Here is a 21,470-nt window from a genome sequence, read left to right as displayed (position 1 = left end):
GTGAAGACTTAGTTAAATCTTTCTGGAAGTGCCTCACAGACTGGTCCAGAGGAGAGTTCTACATTCCTCTAAATCTAGTTAAGCCAACAAGGAAGATTAGCTCCTATAGATCCTCAGATCAATAATGACATATGGGCTTCCAGTTACGTGCAATTCTCTGATAGAATAGAAAATAAAAACAATACACATACTTGGTTAATAATAATAGAGATCAAGTACAAGTTGTTTCCTGTAAACTAAATGAATAAGAGAATAAACTTATAAAACGTAATTCAGGAGTCATTACTGAGATAGTAACCCCTAGCCTGGCCAATCTGTTAGTCTTAGTCACTCTAACTGGCATATAGTGACACAGACAACCATTTCAAGCAGCTGGATTTTCATTTTGATTTAATTCACATGTCTCTGGTGATGAATGATTCTGAATATATCAGCATTTATTATACACATTTATCTGATAAAAATAGCTACAGAAGTCTTCTGTCCATTTCTAAAAAACAGAGTCACCCTCTTTTATTGAGTTATACAACTTTATATATAAATCTTTTGGTATATTTATAATTTCTATATAATTATTTTCTTCCTAGACTGTGGTTTGCTTTTGTTTTCTTAAGGGTGTGCTTTAAAATACTTTTTAAATTTTAATTCAGCCCAACTTCACATTTTATAGTTCATATTTTTATGTTCTAAGACAATTCATTAGTTTGGTGTATGCAAACACACACCTTACATGCAGTCACATCTCAGTAGGATACATGCAGACACATCTCAGTAGACTACATGCAGTCACAGCTCAGTAGGATCCCTGCAGTCACAGCTCAGTAGGATCCATGCAGTCACAGCTCAGTAGGATCCATGCAGTCACAGCTCAGTAGGATCCATGCAGTCACAGCTCAGTAGGATACATGCAGTCACAGCTCAGTAGGATCCATGCAGTCACAGCTCAGTAGGATCCATGCAGTCACATCTCAGTAGACTACATGCAGTCACAGCTCAGTAGACTACATGCAATCACATCTCAGTAGACTACATGCAGTCACATCTCAGTAGGATACATGCAATCACATCTCAGTAGGATACATGCAATCACATCTCAGTAGGATACATGCAGTCACATCTCAGTAGGATCCATGCAGACACAGCTCAGTAGACTACATGCAGTCACAGCTCAGTAGAAAGGAGCCATAGTAAGTTACTCAACTTTACAGTTACCTTTTCTTGAATATAGCCCATGGTGGCTCAGCTTCTACATACAAATAAAGGTAATATTTTACATCATGTTTTTCTAAAGAACTTGCAATCAAATACAATTACATGGCATATCTTTTAATAAGAATGACAGCCTAAAAGAACATTGCCCATTAAATCTTAGATGGGATCATTGCCTTCTGTAAAGTGCCTCTAAAGTTAAAGCAACCACTATTAGCAAGGTCAAGTATTTTCTTTAGAGGACTTTTGCCTATCTACACCCTTCTACAGCTACTGTAAGTAATAATCTGCATCTAGTAATAATCTGTTATCCTTTAATACTCACTGTTGTTAAAGCTACTGTCAAGATATTTGATATGGATTTTCAGTTTTTGCTTTATGAACAGAATCAAATTTGTAAATTGCAATGGTTAGAAGGAGACAGGCCTTGTATCTCACATGTTCAAATACTTGGTCTTCTTTGGTGAAACTTTTCGGGAAGGATTAGGAGGTGTGGCCTTGTTGGAGAAGGTGTGCCACTGAGGTGAACTTTCAGATTCTAAAACCCCTCAGCTTTCCATCATTCCAGTTATTCCTCTCTGCCTCATGCTTGTGGATCGGATGTCAAACTCTCAGCTACTATTCCAGCACCATGGCCGCCCGCCCGCCCGCCCGCCCGCCCGCCCGCCCGCCCGCCTGCCTGCCTGCTGCCTGCCTGCCAGCCACCATATGCCATATCAAGATGGCTACTGACTCTTAATCTTCTTAACTGATAAGCAAGCTCCCTACAAACTCTTTAGACTTAAAACACAAGTTTATGACTAAAGAGATGGCTTGGCAGTTACCCTGACCTGGTCATGGTGCTTTGTCACAGCAGTAGAAAAGTAAGCAAGCACAAATCAGTGTAAAAATTGCATTTTAAGAAGTTCTTTTGTTATTGAAAGACAAAAACAAAACCAACAACAATAACAACAAAAACCAAGTCACCAAAGTGTGACTTCAGCGTGTGTTATACTCCTCTATAGGATGGCCCAGTAGTATCTGGAATCAGCAGCAGCTCTTGAAATAAAGTAGAATACAACCATGTGTAGAGCAGCTAAGGGGCTGTTGGCAACTCAGGACCTAGCTGTTAGGACTGGGAGCCCATGTGTTAGAGGGCTGGTCCCTAGAGTTGGGGTAGAGGAAGGAAGTCAGCTAAGCATGTCTGCTGTTAATGAGTCCTTGAGTTCTTCCTCTTCTTTTCTCCTTTGCTTCCTGCCCATGAAAAAAGCTGTTCTCTACTGCCTTCTCCACTTCTGGAGAGTGTCATGGGAGCCATCAAGAGTCAAGGAACCAAATCTGCACAAGAGCGAGGCAAAATTAACCTTTTGTCTTTGTCACTTAGTTTTTCCGGTATATGAGAAAGTCCGTATTATTTCCTTAAGGGAGAAACTATTTGGAGGTTAGTCAGGAAGGAGCCTAAAAACACAACTTTAGGGCTAAGGAGATACCCCATCTTCTTTTCCACAGGACCTGGCCTATGGTTCCTGGCAACCACATGAAGGCTAACAACTGTCTGTAACTCCAGTTCCAGGGGACCCACCACCCTCTTCTGGGCTCTGCACGCATGCGATACACTTAAGTAAGGCAAAGTTTCTATACACATAAATAAAAACCAAGTGAATAAAGAAGAATTTATTCTTGACCCAGAAATGGCTCTTCTTACCTACGGTTAGGGTTGCAAACACCACCATAGTCACTTCTTATGGATCCATCGGCCCTTTCTCAAACAGACCTAATCATTAGAAAATCTGCTGGGAAGGGAGTACCCAAGGCTCTCTCTTCCCGCATCGTCACAATCAGGTCTTAACCCCATGTTACAAACCATTATAACAATTATGATCAACAAACCACGGGAATACAAAACAACTGTCATTTGGCTTTATAGGAAAAACAGATGAACAACTCTGCCATTTTTGAAATGTTAAATCAATCTGTAACCTTCTTAGAAAGTTACAGAAGTAGAGCTAAAGGAATTTGATAGAAACTCTAAGTATGCTAGTACATCAAGTAAACTACTATGTGTCAAACTGAGTAGATGAACATCTTGGTTTCCCAATGAGACAACAAAATTAGTTTGGACTCATATAATTTCAAATGTAACCATTGGTGAGAAACATATCCCTGGGACTTGGTGACCATGGTAACTATGTCTACCACCATCACTTGGAATAGGATATTTGTATCATGCTAGGTTAGGAGTTATAGAAACTCATTTGACAGGTTGCCAAGGCTAAAAATGCTAAAAGAACTTTAAAATATGAGGTTTTTATATATGCCTCAATGGACACATTGATGTCTCCTTACTGTTCCAAACACTGCAGATTAAAAACTTATAAGCCTTTATGTTGCACTAAGCAAGCCTGAGATGGCTTCATGTGCTGACATTCAGATGTGATGCTGTGCTCTAGGTACATGATGACCATGTAGAGCGGCATCTAGTGCCATTGTAGTAATGCAGCCTGCGGGTCACAGGTGGGGCGTGCCCGATTTAAAGTATTTGGAGGATCTGCAAAACTCTGTGGCTTAAATTTCATGTAAGGACTCCAAGTACATCAGTGTCTGTAGAGTGAGGTTCTAACTAACATCTTTATTTCTTATTTCTCTCTATGACTCTGTTGAAAATTATGACCTATGCTTTAATCAGTGGAATGGTTTTTACATTTATTTAGGGGATGGGACATGATAGTATCATAGCATGTGAGCAGAGATAAGACAACTTGTAGTTAAAAAAAAAAAAACAAAAGTCAATATAACAACTTGTCTACAGTAAGCCAAGTATAAATACATGAGACCACATTCAAAATAAAATTATATTGGTAATGTAAGGATAAAATGTCATTTAGAAGAAATCTGTTTTCTTTTTTAAAAAAGAAACAAATGAACAACAACAACAACAACAGCAGACCAGCAAAAAGGCTCAGTGGGTAAAGGTGCCTGTTTCCAAGGCTGAGGACCTGAGTTGGATCTCTGGGGTACAGTGGCAGAAGGAGAGCACTGCCTCCACATACATACTGGAACACACTAAGAACGTGCATGCGTGCACGTGCATAAAATAAAAGAATAAATCAAACAAAGCCAGCTCCGTTTCTATGTCCAGACATTTCTCAACTTGAAATAAAACTGTCTTGACTGTGATTAGCTTCCTGGGTCCTATGTAATTCTAGAGACAATATCATGACCCAGAAGTGTTGCTCCTTTATGTCATGCAGACTTACTCCTTTTCTCAATTTTTGGTAAGCTTACACTTGTGGTGGTTTTGGACCTTACAGAGAAATGAGTGCAACATGTAACATGTAAGTATACTTTTGTTCCTTAAGACACATACTTCATACTACTGAGGAGACTAAACCTTTCTATTGTCTACGGAGCTCGGGTGAGAAATATATTTAATGTCTCCTGAGAATAGGAGAAACTAAGGACTTTTGATGATTCAACAGACCTCTTTTTTTTCTATATCCGTTTTTTAATCTTAAAAAATAAGAACAAAGGTAAATTACATAATGTCTATAGGTAATAGCACAGAATAAATATTTTCACTCCAAAATGGAGAAATGGAGGTATAAAAATCCATTAGGGAAAAGACTAAATTCTGCAACTCCATATCCAGTGTCTGGAGCTTTGGCCTTGACTTCAACAGCTTAGGCAACCATAAGCACCCATCTCTCTTGCCTGCAACTTGGGCTGGCTTCACCCTGTGCCTCAACAGACCTCTTATCTCTGAGTTAATTCCTTGAATTTCCTAACTGGTGAGAATGTTCACAAAGAAAAAATTAACAGTAACAGTGTATAGAAACGTATTAACCACGGTTTTAATGAAGATTCTCCACACCTTCAACACAAGGGAACTTTGTTCCTCAAGAGTTACCATTAAGACAATGAGAAGAAATATTTACAAACTGTTGAGAAAGTACTTCCAGGCAAAACTCGTAAAGAATGTTCAAACTCAACACTGAGAATGAATCCAAGAGAGAGGAGGAAGACAGTGAAGGGAAAGGAGAAGAAAGCATGGGTGTATAGGTGGTGGTGGGATATAAAAAGGAAAGTAGTCCAATAAAAACTGAGCATGTATGAACATGCAATTCACCAAAGAAGATAAACACGCACTTCAACACGCAAAAGACTCTAGACAGGAACTAGAAAAAAATGAAAATTAAAACCAAGACAAAATCTGAGCACACATCTAGTAGAGCGTCTAAATATTTAGCAGACTGACTCTAAGAATTACTGGGAAGGACATGAAGAAACTCCTATACTGTCTACAAAAACAGAAATGATTAAAACACAGAACGGCAGTTTTGCATTTCCTTAAAAATTAAAAATATGCCTACCCTATCACTTAGTGATTAATTCCAAGAGAAATGAGATCACATATTTACAGTATTTACACAAAGGCATGCATTGAAAGGCTCCCTGCAATGCTGCTCTACCATAAGCCCAAACTAGAATTTACAAAATTTTTGTTTGTAATTATACAAACAAAATGTTGTATATGTACAAGAAATACTATCTAAGAGATGATGTACAATGATCAGAAATGAATGTTAAAACTATCATGGAAACTTCAGGAAGGAAGACAAAAAGGATGACATTCTGTATGAATGTACTGAGTGCCATTCTCTGTAGATCAACTACACACCTATGTGATCTGGGAACGTGTTAACTCTTTCATGAGGGACTGCATTCATATAATGCTACCATAGCTTAGAAATGAAACTACTATAGATAGCTATCTATGTATAAAAAACAGACAGGTAAGGCTTTGTAAAAACTGCATCCCAAGATGACTTGAGAGGGATCTTTCTTAGCAAGAATTAGGGGATATTACTGCATAAATTGACAGAAAGCAGAGAGTTCAGTGGTGCCTGGGAATGTGGAAAAGTATTCTGGGAAGGAGTGCAGGGAAGATAAAGGGTAGTGGGAACTGGATGGACATAATGGCTTAAACTACTCTAAAACCTATCAGTCCTGTAGAAGAGGAAAATATTCCAATCAAATGGGACCAGGAAGCAGGCGGGTGTCCCTAATCTGGTATCCAACAACAACAACAGACATGCTAAAGTCAACAGGGAGGAGCCACGAGCCCTTAGTCCTACAGGGAGAACTACAGGCAACTAAGGAATGCTGGGAGCAGGAGACATAGTCTTCCCCAGGGAAGAGCACATCCAATACCAGATGGTAAGCCCCGTGAACATACATACAAGTAACATTATGCAGACTAAGCAGGTTATATGTAGGAACATGTATGTATAAACATGCAACTATATGCATGTAGCAATGGTTAATATAAAAAAGGAAGCCATGAATTTGAAAGAGAGCAGGCGGTGGTATAAGGAAGGAGTTTAAAGGGAGGAAAGGGAGGGGAGAAACAAAGGAAATTATAATCTTGAAAAGAAGTGAAAAAAGAAGGAATATAAAACAGATGCTATTTTAATTTCAAGCACTGATAAAATTACAATAATGCAGCAATAACTTCCAAAAGAAATAGTTTTTTTTTTTTTTTCGGAGCTGAGGACCGAACCCAGGGCCTTGCGCTTGCTAGGCAAGTGCTCTACCACTGAGCTAAATCCCCAACCCGCAAGAAATAGTTTTTAAAAGGAATATCCTGGTCTAAATGAGTCAGAGGCAGCATTACTATCCTTATTCAAGTTGCTTTGGTACTTTGATGTCTTTAATATTTTCACTGTGAAGTAACAGCAAGCAGGGAGTATAATGCGTTCGGCTGGGCTTTAGGATTGCTGCATACATTACAAGTCCCCACAGCCATTCATCACGAAGTGGACTCACTGTGTGCTCATCTTTGGCGGCCAGCGCTTGTAAACTCACATGTTCCAGCAGTTTCACCTCAGGTCAAACAATTTTATTGTGCCCTTAACAACCATTTTCACCTTCAAATCTTAGATTTTGCTTTGAAAGGCTGTCCTCACATTATCAGTATGTAAATACTATATCATCTAAAACTTACAAAACTTCCTCCTTCTCATGCTTCAATGCCTCTAGTTAGAGAGAATATGCATGCTTAATGGCTGACTTGTTATAGCCTTGAATCATTAGGGAAGAGAGGTTCAGTGAAGGACTGTCTATATGACACTGATCTGTGGCCACGCCTGTGAGGGACTGTCTCAATTAACTTAAGTGATGTGGAAAGCCTCAGCCTACTGTGGGCAGCATCACTCCTTAGACAGGGTTCCTATTCCTATACTGGTGATAAGAGGACAGTTTAAGCAGAACATAGCAAGGAAGTGAGCATTCATATGCTCATATTCTCTGCTCCTGACTGGATGTATTGTGAGCAGCTGTTTCAGATTCATATTCATGGCACTGCCGATTTTCCCACAGCGATGGACCTAATCAGGAATTGTCAGCTGAAATCATCCCTTTCTCTCTGAAGTTTGGTTTGGTTTTTTTGTCAGGGTATTTTATCATAGCAACAGAAATGAAATTGGGACAATGTGGGGGAACTTTTCCTTTCTTATGAGAGCAAACTCATGCCTGAAATACTCAGTAGTTATTTTTATGTATGCTCCAGTAAGTAACATACTTTCCTGTAATTTGGGGGGGGGGTGCTTCCTATTTTATCACCTTCCTTCTTTTCCTAAAATTCCAAAGATTCTAACTGTTGGTGGTCTTTGGAAACATCTTAACAAATGTTAACAACTTCCAGTCTCAGAAAAGACAAGACTGTCAATGATGTCAAGACAATGATTATCAACAGCTGCAGCCTACTTGAAAAACACAGGACGAGAGCCACGTGCTGGAGATCAACCTGAAGAGATAATGACGGAAATCTATGAAGGAAACCAGAAAGGGCAGGATGGGGAGAGGTTCAAGCAAAGTAACTAAAACTCTGAATGTCAGTAACTGAAGCTAAGACATGGTGGACAGATGTTTCTTACCCTTGCATGTGAACTAAACTCGTGTATACCAGTAACGTCTGAGCTCCAATTCTACAGGCTCTGCAGTTCTTATCTTTATAACATAAATCAATGGTAATAGAACATTCATTTTTGTTAACAGAACTGAAAGATCATCACATCATTTCCCGACTTCCGTTTTCTCCATCCCATCTTTTCCCACATAACCCCTTGTCAATTCATGCTCCCTTTAATTATTGTAGAGGGGTGTGTGTGTGTGTACATATAGTCCTAAATCTTTAAGTACAACTTGCTGAGTCTATAGAATGCCACTTATACGTATATGGTTCAAGGCTGACTGCTTGGTAGTAGGTAACGAGCTGTGGATCTCCTCTGAGGAACACTATTTGAAAAAGACTTATTTTTATGTTTTATGCTAGGAGTATTTGTCGGCATGTGTGAACACGCACACACACACACACACACACACACACACACACACACACACACACACACACCCCACCTGAATTCTGGTGTTTGCAGAGGTTAGAAGACAGCATCAGACTCCCTGTAACTTGAGTTACAGACGGGTGGGAGCTGCCCTGCAGGTGTTAGGAGTGAGACCCAGGCCCTTTGTAAGTACACCACGTGTCGTAACCACTGAATCATCTCTCCAAGAACATTCATCTTCCTGATGTTTGCTTACTACAGAGTTTGATATGAAATAGTGTATACACCAAGGTTCATGGCAAGGATAAAGTACAAGCCACTCACAGCTCACAGTAATCTTATACAAATAAATAAGAATATGAAAAAGTGACAGTCTGTAGAAAAATAGCATTTGAAACACTTGATACTATTACTAACAAATATTGAAGCTACAATTATTTTTATTTTATTCTACTGTATATTTATAATATACAAAATATAGATATGCCATTTCTGGTAAACTAGGATTAGTTAAGCAGACAACATGTTTTATTAGAGTGTTTGTGAATAAACTGACATTTTAATACATTATCCCCACCCTGACATTAGAAACAAATACAGAGGTGGATGCCAGCAGCCAACCATTGAACTGAGAACAGGGTCCCAGTTGGAGGAGTTAGAGAAAGGATTGAAGGAGCTGAAGGGGCTTGCAACCCCATAAGAACAATAATACCAACCAACCAGAGTTCCAGAGTTCCACTAACCAAAGAGTACACATGGACAGACCCATGGCTCCAGTTGCATATGTAGCAGAGGATGGCCTTGTTGGGCACCAATGGAGAAGAAGTTCTTGGTCTTGCCAAGGCTGGATCCCCAAAAGTAGGGGAATGTCAAGGCGGGGAAGCAGGAAGGGTGGGTGGTTGGGGGGACATCCTAATAGAAGAAGTGGGAGGGGAGACGGGATAGGGGGTTTATGGATGGGAAACTAGGAAAGGGGATAACATTTGAAATGTAATTAAAAATATCCAATAAAAAAAAACAAGGAAACAAAGTATTGAAATATATATGTGTTTGTGTGTACACACAATACTGTTTTGTATTAATTACTGAAACTTAAGTGGACAGTCTTCCTATGAAAACATCCTAACATGAACACTCAGGGGCATCTAGTAAGGAATGGAATATACTGAGAAAACCCCCTCAGTCTTACCAGAAAGTGAGTCCTGGGGATGCCCTGACTAGTCAGCTTGGTTAACCTAAAACTGCAGCCTGCAGTTTTACAACAGGTTCTCAACACGTGTAAGTCATCCTATTCTGAAGCCACTAACAGAGAAGCCACTACAGAAAACTTTACAGAAAAGAAGAACATACAAATAAGACCCACTGAGAATTCCATCAAATGTAAATATAGCCACTGCTAACACTTAAGGATGCTTCCAGTCTCCTTTTCCGTATTTCCTTTTCATACATGATATAATGATATCCAGTACATAGACAACATGAGCCGTACAGACATTATACTGTATGTATGTATGTATTTATATTGTATATTACATATATTTACAATATATTAGTATACTGAAGTATTCATATTCATGCACATGCACACTTAGCTATCACAGAATGAGTGAAGTAAGAAGAATTCTAAGAAGAGTTTGATGTTTTCAATTATTCATTCAAAATATTTTATCAAAATATATAAGGTAATGCAAGGATTGACTACTTTGATTTAGTTGTTTACAAGGCATGCATACATCAAGCCATCCATTTAAATAATAAATAATGCAAGTTATTTATGTCAAATTAGAACACTCCTTAGCCCCTCGTCTCCCGGAATCTGCACACCTGGCCCGGGACCTTACCCATGACTCTTTTCTGTGTGTGAGCCACCTCTGTCCATATAGATGCAGAACTCTTCAGTAACCATCAAACCAAACATAGGAGCAGACCAGGATCATCCACTACGAAAAAGTTAGCTTTACCTTTGAAATTCCAGGATGGTTGATTCAACATATACAAGTAAATAAATGTAATAAACCACACAAAGGACTTTGATATGACACACAGGATTATCTTAATAGATGCAGAAAAAGCCTTTAACAAAATCCAGCGTGCTTTCATAATAAATGTCCTGGGGAAAACTGGATGGGAGGGACGGTGCCTCAACCAAATGAAGGTGACCTATGACAAGCCCAATTCTTAAGTGGTAGAAAGAATGAAGTACCCTAATTACCAACAGGAAGGAGCCCAGGCTGCCCACCATCCCCACTTCTTTTCAGTGTAGCACTAGAAACACCAGCCAGAGCTGGTGAAGGGAAAGAGAAAGAAGTGTAAAGAATGTAAACAGCAGGAGTCAAATCATGTGCAATTGCTGACAACATGGTATGTCAGGTAAATCAACTCACAAAACTCAGTAGCCTCACAAATGCTAGGTAGCTGTGAAGGCCCACCTGTAATCCAGCCTTAGGCAGAGATGGATTCCGGAGCAAGCTGGCTAATGAAACCAGTCAAACCACAGAACTCGGAGCTCGACTAAGAAACTCTGCCTCAAAGGATAAGGTAGAAGAGTCATCAGTGTTGGAGGATTCCCACATTAACCTTGGGCCTCTACTGCATGTGCACCTACACACACACGCACACACACACACACACACACACACACACACACACACACACACACACACACACACACGCAGGCACATGTGTGCGCTCAAACAATGAAATAAAATATCAATGCCAAAAGTAAAAGCCAAAAAACAAAAACTAAATCAGAAAGGAAACTAGATTTTCCCATAGCTACTGTTTTCACTCTGTTGTAATATGCTATTTAGCTGAAGACCATGAAAGAAAATCAGCCTCACACAGATAGGTTGGGAAAGCGAGGCCTATTTCAATCGCCTTTTTAGGTGTAAGTGGAAAATGTGTGCAGTACTACCCCCAAAGTGTATCTTGGTGTTAGTTTCTTAAAGGTCTGTATACAGAATTGAAGGCTCATCAGTTAAACTCCATAGTCTGTTTCCTGAAAGTGCAGAACGTTTATACATGTGCACCTAACATCCCCACATGCTTCAACTATGAAACCTGTTCTGTATATTCTTACAATAGAAATATTACTCATGAATTATTTTCAATACTGTTAAGTTTTACATTTACTAAGATTATATGCCAGATAAGAATTTTACATACCTATGAACAAGGAGAAATATAAAAAGCCCTAGGTGGTTTTAGTGAGGGTCTATCTACATGTTAGTAACAACCACCTAGAAGAAGCCAGGGAGATGGGGGGGGATCCACTGATCATCACAATATTTGAGCTGTGTACAATACATCGAAAGAGAAAACAACACGTGTGCCCACAAAGAAGGAATTTCATCCCAGGACATGAGCAAATACTACAGAGTGCCTGTGTGGCTATGTGGCTCTGGGATTGGCACTACCACACCGTCAGTCACTTTAAAGTGATCCCTCACTCTTCTGAAGCTGGGGAAGTCACTTTTTTTTTCATCTTTATTAACTTGGGTATTTCTTATTTACATTTCAATTGTTATTCCCTTTCCCGGTTTCCAGGCCAACATCCCCCTAACCCCCCCTCTTCTTTATGGGTGTTCCCCTCCCCATCCTCCCCCCATTGCCACCCTCCCCACAACAATCTAGTTCACTGGGGGTTCAGTCATAGCAGGACCCAGGGCTTCCCCTTCCACTGGTGCTCTTACTAGGATATTCATTGCTACCTATGAGGTCAGAGTCCAGGGTCAGTCCATGTATAGTCTTTAGGTAGTGGCTTAGTCCCTGGAAGCTCTGGTTGCTTGGCATTATTGTACATATGGGGTCTCGAGCCCCTTCAAGCTCGTCCAGTTCTTTCTCTGATTCCTTCAACAGGGTCCCGTTCTCAGTTCAGTGGTTTGCTGCTGGCATTCGCCTCTGTATTTGCTGTATTCTGGCTGTGTCTCTCAGGAGAGATCTACATCCAGTTCCTGTCGGCCTGCACTTCTTTGCTTCATCCATCTTATCTAGTTTGGTGGCTGTATATGTATGGGCCACATGTGGGGCAGGCTCTGAATGGGTGTTCCTTCTGCCTCTGTTTTAAACTTTGCCTCCCTATTCCCTCCCACGGGTATTCTTGTTCCCCTTTTCAAGAAGGAGTGAAGCATTCGCACTTTGGTCATTCTTCTTGAGTTTCATGTGTGGAAGTCACTCTTAAAGTAAAAAAAATAATAATAATAATCTTGGCAAGAAACAATAGATACGAGAATTTACTACAACAAATAGTAAATAAATCATCACCAACTAACGGTTCAGTAAGAGAATGCAAGAAAAATGTAATTATACAATTAAGATCTCAAAAATTTGAACTGGTTAAATGGTTCTCTGAAATGATTCAAACAAAATCTCAGATTTCAAATAAAAAAAATAAAACCATTAGACTTTTATAAGATTAAAATAATATTCCTTGACTACATAAAAACTTTATTTTCATACATGACAACATAAAGCTATAAAATAGGAAATGAGATAAGACAAAGGACTATATCTCCACCATAATTCCTAAATAAAAAAAAATCAAAATTCAAAACACAACTAAATAGTTGGGGAGAAAAAGATATAAATTGGTAGTTCAGTAACTGGTAACTGATTATGAGGCTCAATTCCCCAAGGAATCCTGGGAAATACCACATACAACAGGATGGAAAGGAAAGCAGGTTTTTGCATGTTGTTTGTAAGACGATGCTGGTAATGACACCTTCTAAAATGGAAAAACACAAAACGATACAGTAATTCTACTTCCTGGCATAAATTTCACAACAAAATGCATACATCTTTTCAGTACAATTATGCAAAAAAAATAAGGATCTCATTGGGTGAATTTCATGTATAAATGTAATGGAATGTTTTGAAAGTCACCAAGAGTGGAACAGAGATACACAAACAGAGCTTAGACCTGAATGATGATTAAAACACACCTGGCCCAACAGGGATATACCAATTGTTAACAAACCCAAAGACTGTGGTTCAAGCTAATTGAAACTGTGTTTAAGAATATTCCTTTAATAACTCAGAGGACCTTCATAAAGGTAAATGCATTGGCCACTCTGAAAAATCTGGTATCATAGCTACCCCGTTTTAAAATATTGCAGATAAAATATGAACACATATGAAATAAAGTCATGGAGGAAAGTGTGGAGAGAAGTTTAAATCTTCAATAGCAGTGCTGTCTAGGGGAAGGAAGTGGGAGCCTTGAGGATGGCAAAATGAAAATAATTTGCATACTTGCTATTTTTAAGTTTCTGTAAGATTGTAATTTACATTTTGTATGAAAAGTATACTTGTGTATGAAGCATACAAGGAAAACAAAACATCATAAAATGATAAGACACAGTGTAGTGTTCAACCTTGTATGTTTCATAAATGAAGATCAGTCCTGTCAGATGTCCATCTAGAGAGAGGACACATGGGTGGACTTAAATGCTCTCTGCCTTCAGACAAGACAGCGCTTGTGATTTCCACCACTTAAGACATCTCTGTAGGAAGACACTTGCTGCTCAAGAAAGTGTCTCTTGACAATACCCAGCTTTGTTTTCCTCATAGATTAAGGTTACCACCAACGTAACTCCTCATCACTGCCAACAAGCATATATGCGTAGGAATCGCTTCTTTCTATAGTGAAAAGCTCAGTACAAACTGACATGCTATGAAAGTCACACTCATCATGACAATTCCACAATGCTGACTGAGGATCAGAACTTGATTGCTGGAATATTGCTGATCTAAAGTCAAATTATCATGGGCTATCTTTAGTTCCCTTAACAGCCAATCACAGCCACTTCTGCACTAGACTTGGTATTCTTGTGTCTGTCTGCCCACCCCTGGTAAAGCATTAGCGTAACAGACCACGAGTTTCCACCAACTCAGAAGGTGTGAACATTACTGCACAGCCTGTGGTACCTACAGTTGGGATGAAGGTCTGCTGTAGCCTACTTTATGTTTCTACCAATGCATTTGAAAATGTGCCTCAATTTAAAACTTCTGTTTACTCTAGACCTTGTTTCTATATTAGGGACATGTCATTTGAGGCTTCCTTGTTTCTGAGCTGTGGGCATTTAATATTTGGCTCAAGAATAAACTATCTCTTATCACCTTTGAGGAGAGAATGGTATTTAATGTTGACAACAGGCTCTTCCTTAAAGCCGGATTGGTCTTCTGGGAACATGAGACCCTTGGTACTAGGCATAGAGCTAAATAGGATTTCAAGTAGAAATTAATGAATCTAAAATTCATAAGTTATCTTTTGAATCAGAACATGGCCATCATAAACTTACAGGTCACTTAGTAAAAAAGAAAGTTATAAGCTTTGAATTTTGATATAAGACAGACTCAAAAGAAAAATTCATGCAACTAGCATGAATCATAATAAATTATCTTTCTAAAGCTTTAAGTATTTCTGAAGGCATTTTTAAAACAATGAAGAATATGTCTGATTTCATGACCAACACAAGTTCTGACTCTCCTAGGTAAGATTTAGTTTTATAATTAGAAGAAAACATCGCTGACTAATGCTTTTGACTGCTTGACATGGACAAGGAAAAGGAAATCACATTGCTAACTGGTTGCTTACTTCATAAGGACCAATGTTTCCAAGGTGTTTTCCCAGCAAGCTTCCTTCAACTAAAGGTTCTGACTACTATGCAGTGCCATTCTTCACTTCTGCCCAGGATTACTCCTGTTACTAAGCTTGCGACAATCAAAGTAATTATTATCTGAGTAATTCATCTCCTACCTCCCGAACTAAGCCACCCTGAAAGTGCTCTGTTCACTGGCAGCTCAAGTCATAGGAAATAGCACCTCCCTTTTCTTTGCATGCAGTGTTTTATAGTGTATATGAAACAGTTGTAAAACAACGCATATGACCTGAACCAGTAACTTTTTCTAATTCAGGCTTCTCTAAACAATCATCTTGAAAAAGTAGAGGATAAATTATATACAAACTGGTTTTCCTGACAAGACAAATTATATTCAGTTAATCTTCTAAAGAAGCTATGATTAATATCTTGAACAAAATTCTTAAAGGTTTAGTCACCCACAAATTAAGGCATGAATCCTCACTAGCATTTAGCAGTTCTGATCAAGGGGGTCTGTAGGCATTTCATTCGTTCGTTCATTCGTTCGTTCATTCGTTCGTTCATTCATTCGTCCATCCATCTATCCATCCATCCATCCATCCATCCATCCATCCATCCATCCATCCATCCATCCATTCACCAGAGGCTATGTACTTCGTTCTGAAAAGACAGCAGTACATGGCAGGGTGCTTCCCACCCCTGCCTGCCCCATCCCTGCTTAGCAGCAGACTGACTATATGGTCATCAAGGGAGCGGAAGCTGAGAACCAGTCCTTTCCAGTTTATTCAGACTGAATGCAGGGAGAAGATCAAAGGCATATCTTTTAAGCAAAATGGACTATTCCACAGGCAAGTCCCAGATACAGTGAGAGCCCAAGACACTGTATGTGTAACACAGAAAATGGCAGAACAAACTAAAACAGTAAACAACAGCAACAACAAAAACTGTAGCCGGGACTACAATAATTCAAGTACTTGGCCTTTACCTTCTCAAACACCAAACAAAAACAGTACCCAGGTGTGGACACCAGTGCTGCCCTTGCACATGAGCACCGACTCCAACATAAAAGCTAAGAGGCACCACAACTGCAGCATGATGACCCAGTATTCATGTTCAGGAGTTTACTGGAATATATACCGCCTGACACCGAGTAAAGGAGTGCTGAAGTATAGACAGATTTCATACTGGAAAGAAGCAATGGGAAAATGCGGTGCTCAGAGAGCCAGGTCCACAGCATTCCAAAGACACTCAAGCTCTCCACATCTTACCCACATAAAAACTGCCAGTTTGTACAGTGAATCTCCAGGTTAATATGACTGCATCATAATCAGTCTCTAACCAGAGCTCCTAGAGAAAGGCCACTGGAGTACTGCTCCCCTTATCCATGGTAGCCATCACTTCATCACTTACTTGTACACAAGGCTGATGGATCCCTTATTTCAGAGGAACACTTGAACATGTTAAGAATCTTAGGTTGTTGCAAATGATGACAAAGCTTTGAAAAATTAATACAAATGGCATAGGATTTTTAAAAAATTTATTCACTTCAAATTTTGCAGTGGGGTTTCCAGTAGCCCAGGCAGGCCTCGAACTCACTGTGTAGCCAAGGCCGACTTTAAGCTTCTGGTCCTGCTCCAGCCTCTCAGGTAGATGTGCGCCGCCACAGCTGGGCAGACGTTTAGAAGCTAGTTCAGGTGATTTAAGTGTCTTCAGGAACACATACCTGGAACAGACGGTTTTTCTGAGGGAGAGAAGGAATTCGTTCTTCATATACAGGGGGTGGCTTATGTGTAGGTGGAAGGTCGATTCTGTGTTCAAAATAGTAAACAGGGATAGGGGAATATCGGGGAGAAAAAAAAAACACGGTTCTCACAAATCTGAAGGATATTTTCTTCAGGCTATAATACATATAATTATATTCCATATGTTTATTTAAGTCATGTAGTTAATATGTCAGGGAATAAAAGACGGCACTATCTCTAGTACTTGACACCAAACTAACTTATTCACATTGAAGCAGCAATTTGAAGATAGGCATTGAAAATTATTATTAAACAAGTAATTTTGTGCATGATCCACCTCCTTACATTTGCTCTATTTTTACTTACCTTTGGATATGCAGACAACTATTTTAAAGATAGTTTTTTTAAAGGTTTTTATTTATGTACCTTCTGTCTGCCACATGTAAGCAGATACCCATGTGTCATAAAACCATCAATTATAAAAGAACTCCAGTATTACATTTACCAAGTTAAAGCTGCATTTTACCATCTTTTATTCATAAAAAAGTAACTTTCTGCTAATGAAAATTGTAAGAAATGCATAGCACCATTTAGCAAAGGAACTAAGGGCTTGTGGGACCCAAGGGATGCTCCTGGAAACAGCACCAACTACATTCTAACAGGGTCTACAATCCAGAAAGACCAGTGCAGTGACTAAGAGTACAGAGGTGTTTGCTCTCTGAGACAGGGTTTTCTCTGTAGCTCTGCTTGTCCTGGAACTCCAGACTGGCCTCCCACTCAGGATACTCATCTGCCTCTGGCTCCTGCGTGCAAGCAGCACCCATCACTCCACAGCACTAAGAGGCATGTCTCATTGGAATACCAACCTCGAGCCCTCAAGGAACAACAGAGTACACAGGAACCCCCACTACTCTGATCCAAATACAACCACCATGTGAAGTATGAAAGGTATCATCCAGCTAAACAACTGAGAGATAATGACAAGATATGACATATTGGATGTTCTATTCTACAACAAGGCACAATATTTATCTTAGAATTCAATCTGCCAAAAACTGGTTATTCCTTACATGAAAATATGCTTTTTATAATTTACTGAAACAAAGCTGTTTTCTTAAGGAAAAAGCTTTAAATTGGGAGTCTTTAAAAATAATTTGGTAGTTTAATTTTATACATTCATAAGACAGACATATAATCAATTAAGTTAAAGATGTCCTTAACACTGGAAGCAGTACTTAACGTCCTGAACTCTAATCAGGCTGGACAACATACACTATCGTCACAGTGTATTTGGAAAGACGCCTACTGCCTGTGGGGGAGGAGCTGCCTAACAAGTCTCCAGCAGCCCTGTCAAGATTCTTGCTTGCTAGCACGCTGCTTAGGATGCTCTGATGAAATCACAACCAACGAACAGGGCAAACACTACCCTTATTTCCATGTACGGAACACTGGCTGTAAGTCATGGAAAGGCAGACATAAGGGGCGACGGAAAATGGTCACAGTTGAACACAAGCACAACGGTTACCTACACTTTGTCAAGATAGGATGGTCTCTTTTTCCGAGGTGTCAGCAACACAGTCACAAAGACAGCGATGATGAAGAGGGCCAGGACAGCTCCAATCACAGCTCCAGCCACTGCTATGGATGAGGTCTGCTTAAGCGGGATGTCTGTTAAGTAATAAAGAAGCTTTTCAAACAACTCAGAAGCGCTCTTAAAGACGCATGCTTTAATTTTTACAGTGCTCAATAATGGTTACTTGATTCTGATATCCAATAATTAGTTTAGGGGACTCCAAACTTAATTCATCAATTTTACAAGTGTTATGTTGATACCCTTCTATTTTCCTTAAGTACCCCAGCTGTGTTTTACTCAATTTATGTAAAAAATATCTCCAATCAGGCATTATTGAGTAAATTTATCCTCTACAATCAAAGATTGACTAAAGAAAAAAAATCATAAATAAAAACACGGTAACAATTTAAGTTCTCATTCTAACCGGTGATAAAAATAAGCAGTTGACTATTAGTAGACACAGTTGCCATTTTTATTCTATTAAGATGGAAAAGAAAAACTATTAAAATAATGTAATAAAACCACACAGTGGTGATGCATGCCTTTCAATCTCAGTTCTTGGGAGGCACAGGCGGGCAAATCTCTTAGGTTTGAGGCCAGCCTGGTCTACAGAACAAGTTCCAAGAGAACCAAGACTACACAGAGAAACCCTGTTTCAAAGAAAAAAAGCAAGAATATTCAAGGGCTTAACAAAAAAATTACAAATAAATGCCAATGCGTGATAGCAGATATTGTATTGAACTTTTAAAAACGTTTTAAAGTAGAATATTTCAAAATAGTACACACATCAACAATGGCAGTTCTTCCCTATATAGCTAAAGGCTACATTTACATCTCTCTAGATATACATGTGTATAAAACTTGTGACTATATTTCTCATATTAAAGCATGCATTCTGTAAAGGAGTTGATGTACCAGCATATCACACATTTAAAAAGGTGCTAACGTTCATAAACTCAGAAACAATGGAATCACTGGGAGTCAACTGTATTAATAGTATTATGTTTTACTTTGCTTACTCTAGCCATATGCAATGCAGCTGCCCAGTTCAGTGGAGTCTTAAGTTTCTTCATGCCCAGATTCTGTTCTTTCGTGCTTTTTGGAGAAAGCTTACCATGTATCTCAGATTAACCTGGCACTTGCCGTGTAATCACGGAGAACTATGAAGTTGTGACCTGAAGGTGGGAGGGGCCTTGTAAGTGGGGATTATAGGCATCCGCTGTCATGCCCAGTTTATGGGCTGCTGGGGAACCGACCCAGTTTGTGCATGGTAAGTATATACCTTGCCAAATCAACTACACCCTCAACCTATAAACTTGATCTTCTTCTACCCAATAAGGCAGACAGCAAAAGTGCCACTTTACAAAGAAGGTCAAAGTTCTAAGGAAGCCTGCCCACGGTCCTCCAGTTAATGAGCAGTAGAGAACAACACAGAAAGCTGGCCTGAGACACAAGTCTCCAGCCCACACTCTTGATCAGATTTGGGGTGGGGTGGGAGGCAACAGCTAGTACACAGGTTGGCCCTTTGGTTCCTTATGGAAAACCAAAAGCTTTCATTAACATGTTTTGTACACATGCCTTAAATCCTGGCAACTAGTTTCAGACCAGATAACCAAACTGAAATGAAATTGGTGCACCAGCATGTTGGAAATGATTTATTAAATCGCAGCACTGGGGAGGCTGAGGCAGTTCAATGTCTGTTCAAGACCAGTCTTGTTCACATGGTGTTTTCACGGCTGAAAGGTTTTTCTATAATTTTCTTTAGCAAACTACCGCTTACTACTGGGTCATTTCATTAGCCTCATTTTAGATTGAAACTCTTACCATTCAGGGCAAGTCATCCATTTGAATAAACTGTCAATAAATACGATATAGACATAGTGGGAATCGCAGGTGGTTATGCTCACACTAAAACTTTCACTGTTAACACAACTGAGATTATCGACTTCTGTTCACACCTGTCCAGTTGCTAGCTCTCAACTTGATAGGAAGATTCAAAAATTTGTCAGTGCAGTCTACTTAGTGCTTGCAGTGTGACAGAGAATTGGAATAACTCTACCTAATATTTCCTTCAAAATGTAACTTGTATTTTCAACCAAACAATAATGGGGTCTGTCTGTAGTGATAGGCCAACTAAAATCCATTTTAAGGATCTTGAACAAGGCCAACCACCTAAAAGCAGTGGCAGAAATAAAAGGCCCAATTGCCAAATTTGGTATTTATGATAAACTTTATAAACTAGCTCTCTTAAATGTCTTTAATAGAATTGTTTCATCTGATAAGGGTAAAATGGTAAGGCCACAGAATTTAAAATGTATGAATTCTTATAATGATGTTCAAAGGTCAGTAAGAATAGCACTTCCAAAACTCTTTTTCAAAAGTTAAGGTTACTCTTGAGTGAAAACTAAGATTCTCAACCCACAAAACCAATTCACTTCACATGGGTAAAGTTGATGATAAATACGTTTCACATTTTCTTTCCTGATTATTTTACTAATTAAGGGAAAGAAAATGGCACAGCATTCTTAAGGACAGTCCAATATTTTAAGGATATAAGTTCTTGAGTTCTATGTGAAATACAAAAGATATAACATCTTTTGCATTTTAAGAGAAATTTCAGAATTTGGTTAAAAAATACCATTTCAGATAAACGAACAGCCACTATGCGGACTGTTGGCACTGCGCTGTGAAAAGGTTCAGTGCAAAAGTGAAACTTGGCTTTTTTAAACCTAAGCCAGTGACCTGAAGAAACATCTTCTCACCAATGGAGATGGTGTACAAAACTCAAATGTTCTAAGGGACAAAGAATAAGTTACCATTTTACCATGAAAATGTGGTATAGGGATCTCACTACAGATCGCTCTCACAGCAGACAGCAGGTATATGATCTCACAGTCACTGCCAACTTACTCCCTTACCCAAAACCCAAAGTGACCATCTCCCAGGCCTCAAAAATATACCTCCAACAATTAAAGACATCAAGCGTACATCTTCTCAGATGTTCAAAAGCCAACCAACAATACATACT

The 21,470-nt window shown here is 39.2% G+C and overlaps 1 protein-coding gene across 7 annotated transcripts in view; it reads right to left on the bottom strand.

Annotated features, from left to right (window-relative positions):
* Positions 1 to 21,470, bottom strand: part of Nectin3 (nectin cell adhesion molecule 3) — a 106,704-nt gene that overhangs the window by 32,319 nt on the left and 52,915 nt on the right. For 3 of the 7 annotated variants that reach the window (XM_063270397.1, XM_063270398.1, XM_063270402.1), the window contains one exon: positions 18,399 to 18,537. In XM_063270397.1, coding sequence (XP_063126467.1) covers position 18,537 — 1 coding nt within the window. In that variant the 3' untranslated portion in view covers positions 18,399 to 18,536. Of the gene's footprint in view, positions 1 to 16,647; positions 16,936 to 18,398; positions 18,538 to 21,470 lie in introns of those variants that run through there. The other 4 variants (XM_063270400.1, NM_001105883.2, XM_063270399.1 and 1 more) reach the window with 3 other exon arrangements.

The sequence above is a fragment of the Rattus norvegicus genome, chromosome 11, assembly GCF_036323735.1.
Source record: "Rattus norvegicus strain BN/NHsdMcwi chromosome 11, GRCr8, whole genome shotgun sequence".
NCBI lineage: Eukaryota > Metazoa > Chordata > Mammalia > Rodentia > Muridae > Rattus > Rattus norvegicus.
The sequence above is the reverse complement of the archived record's forward strand: the minus strand, read 5'-3'. Positions and strand labels throughout refer to the sequence as shown.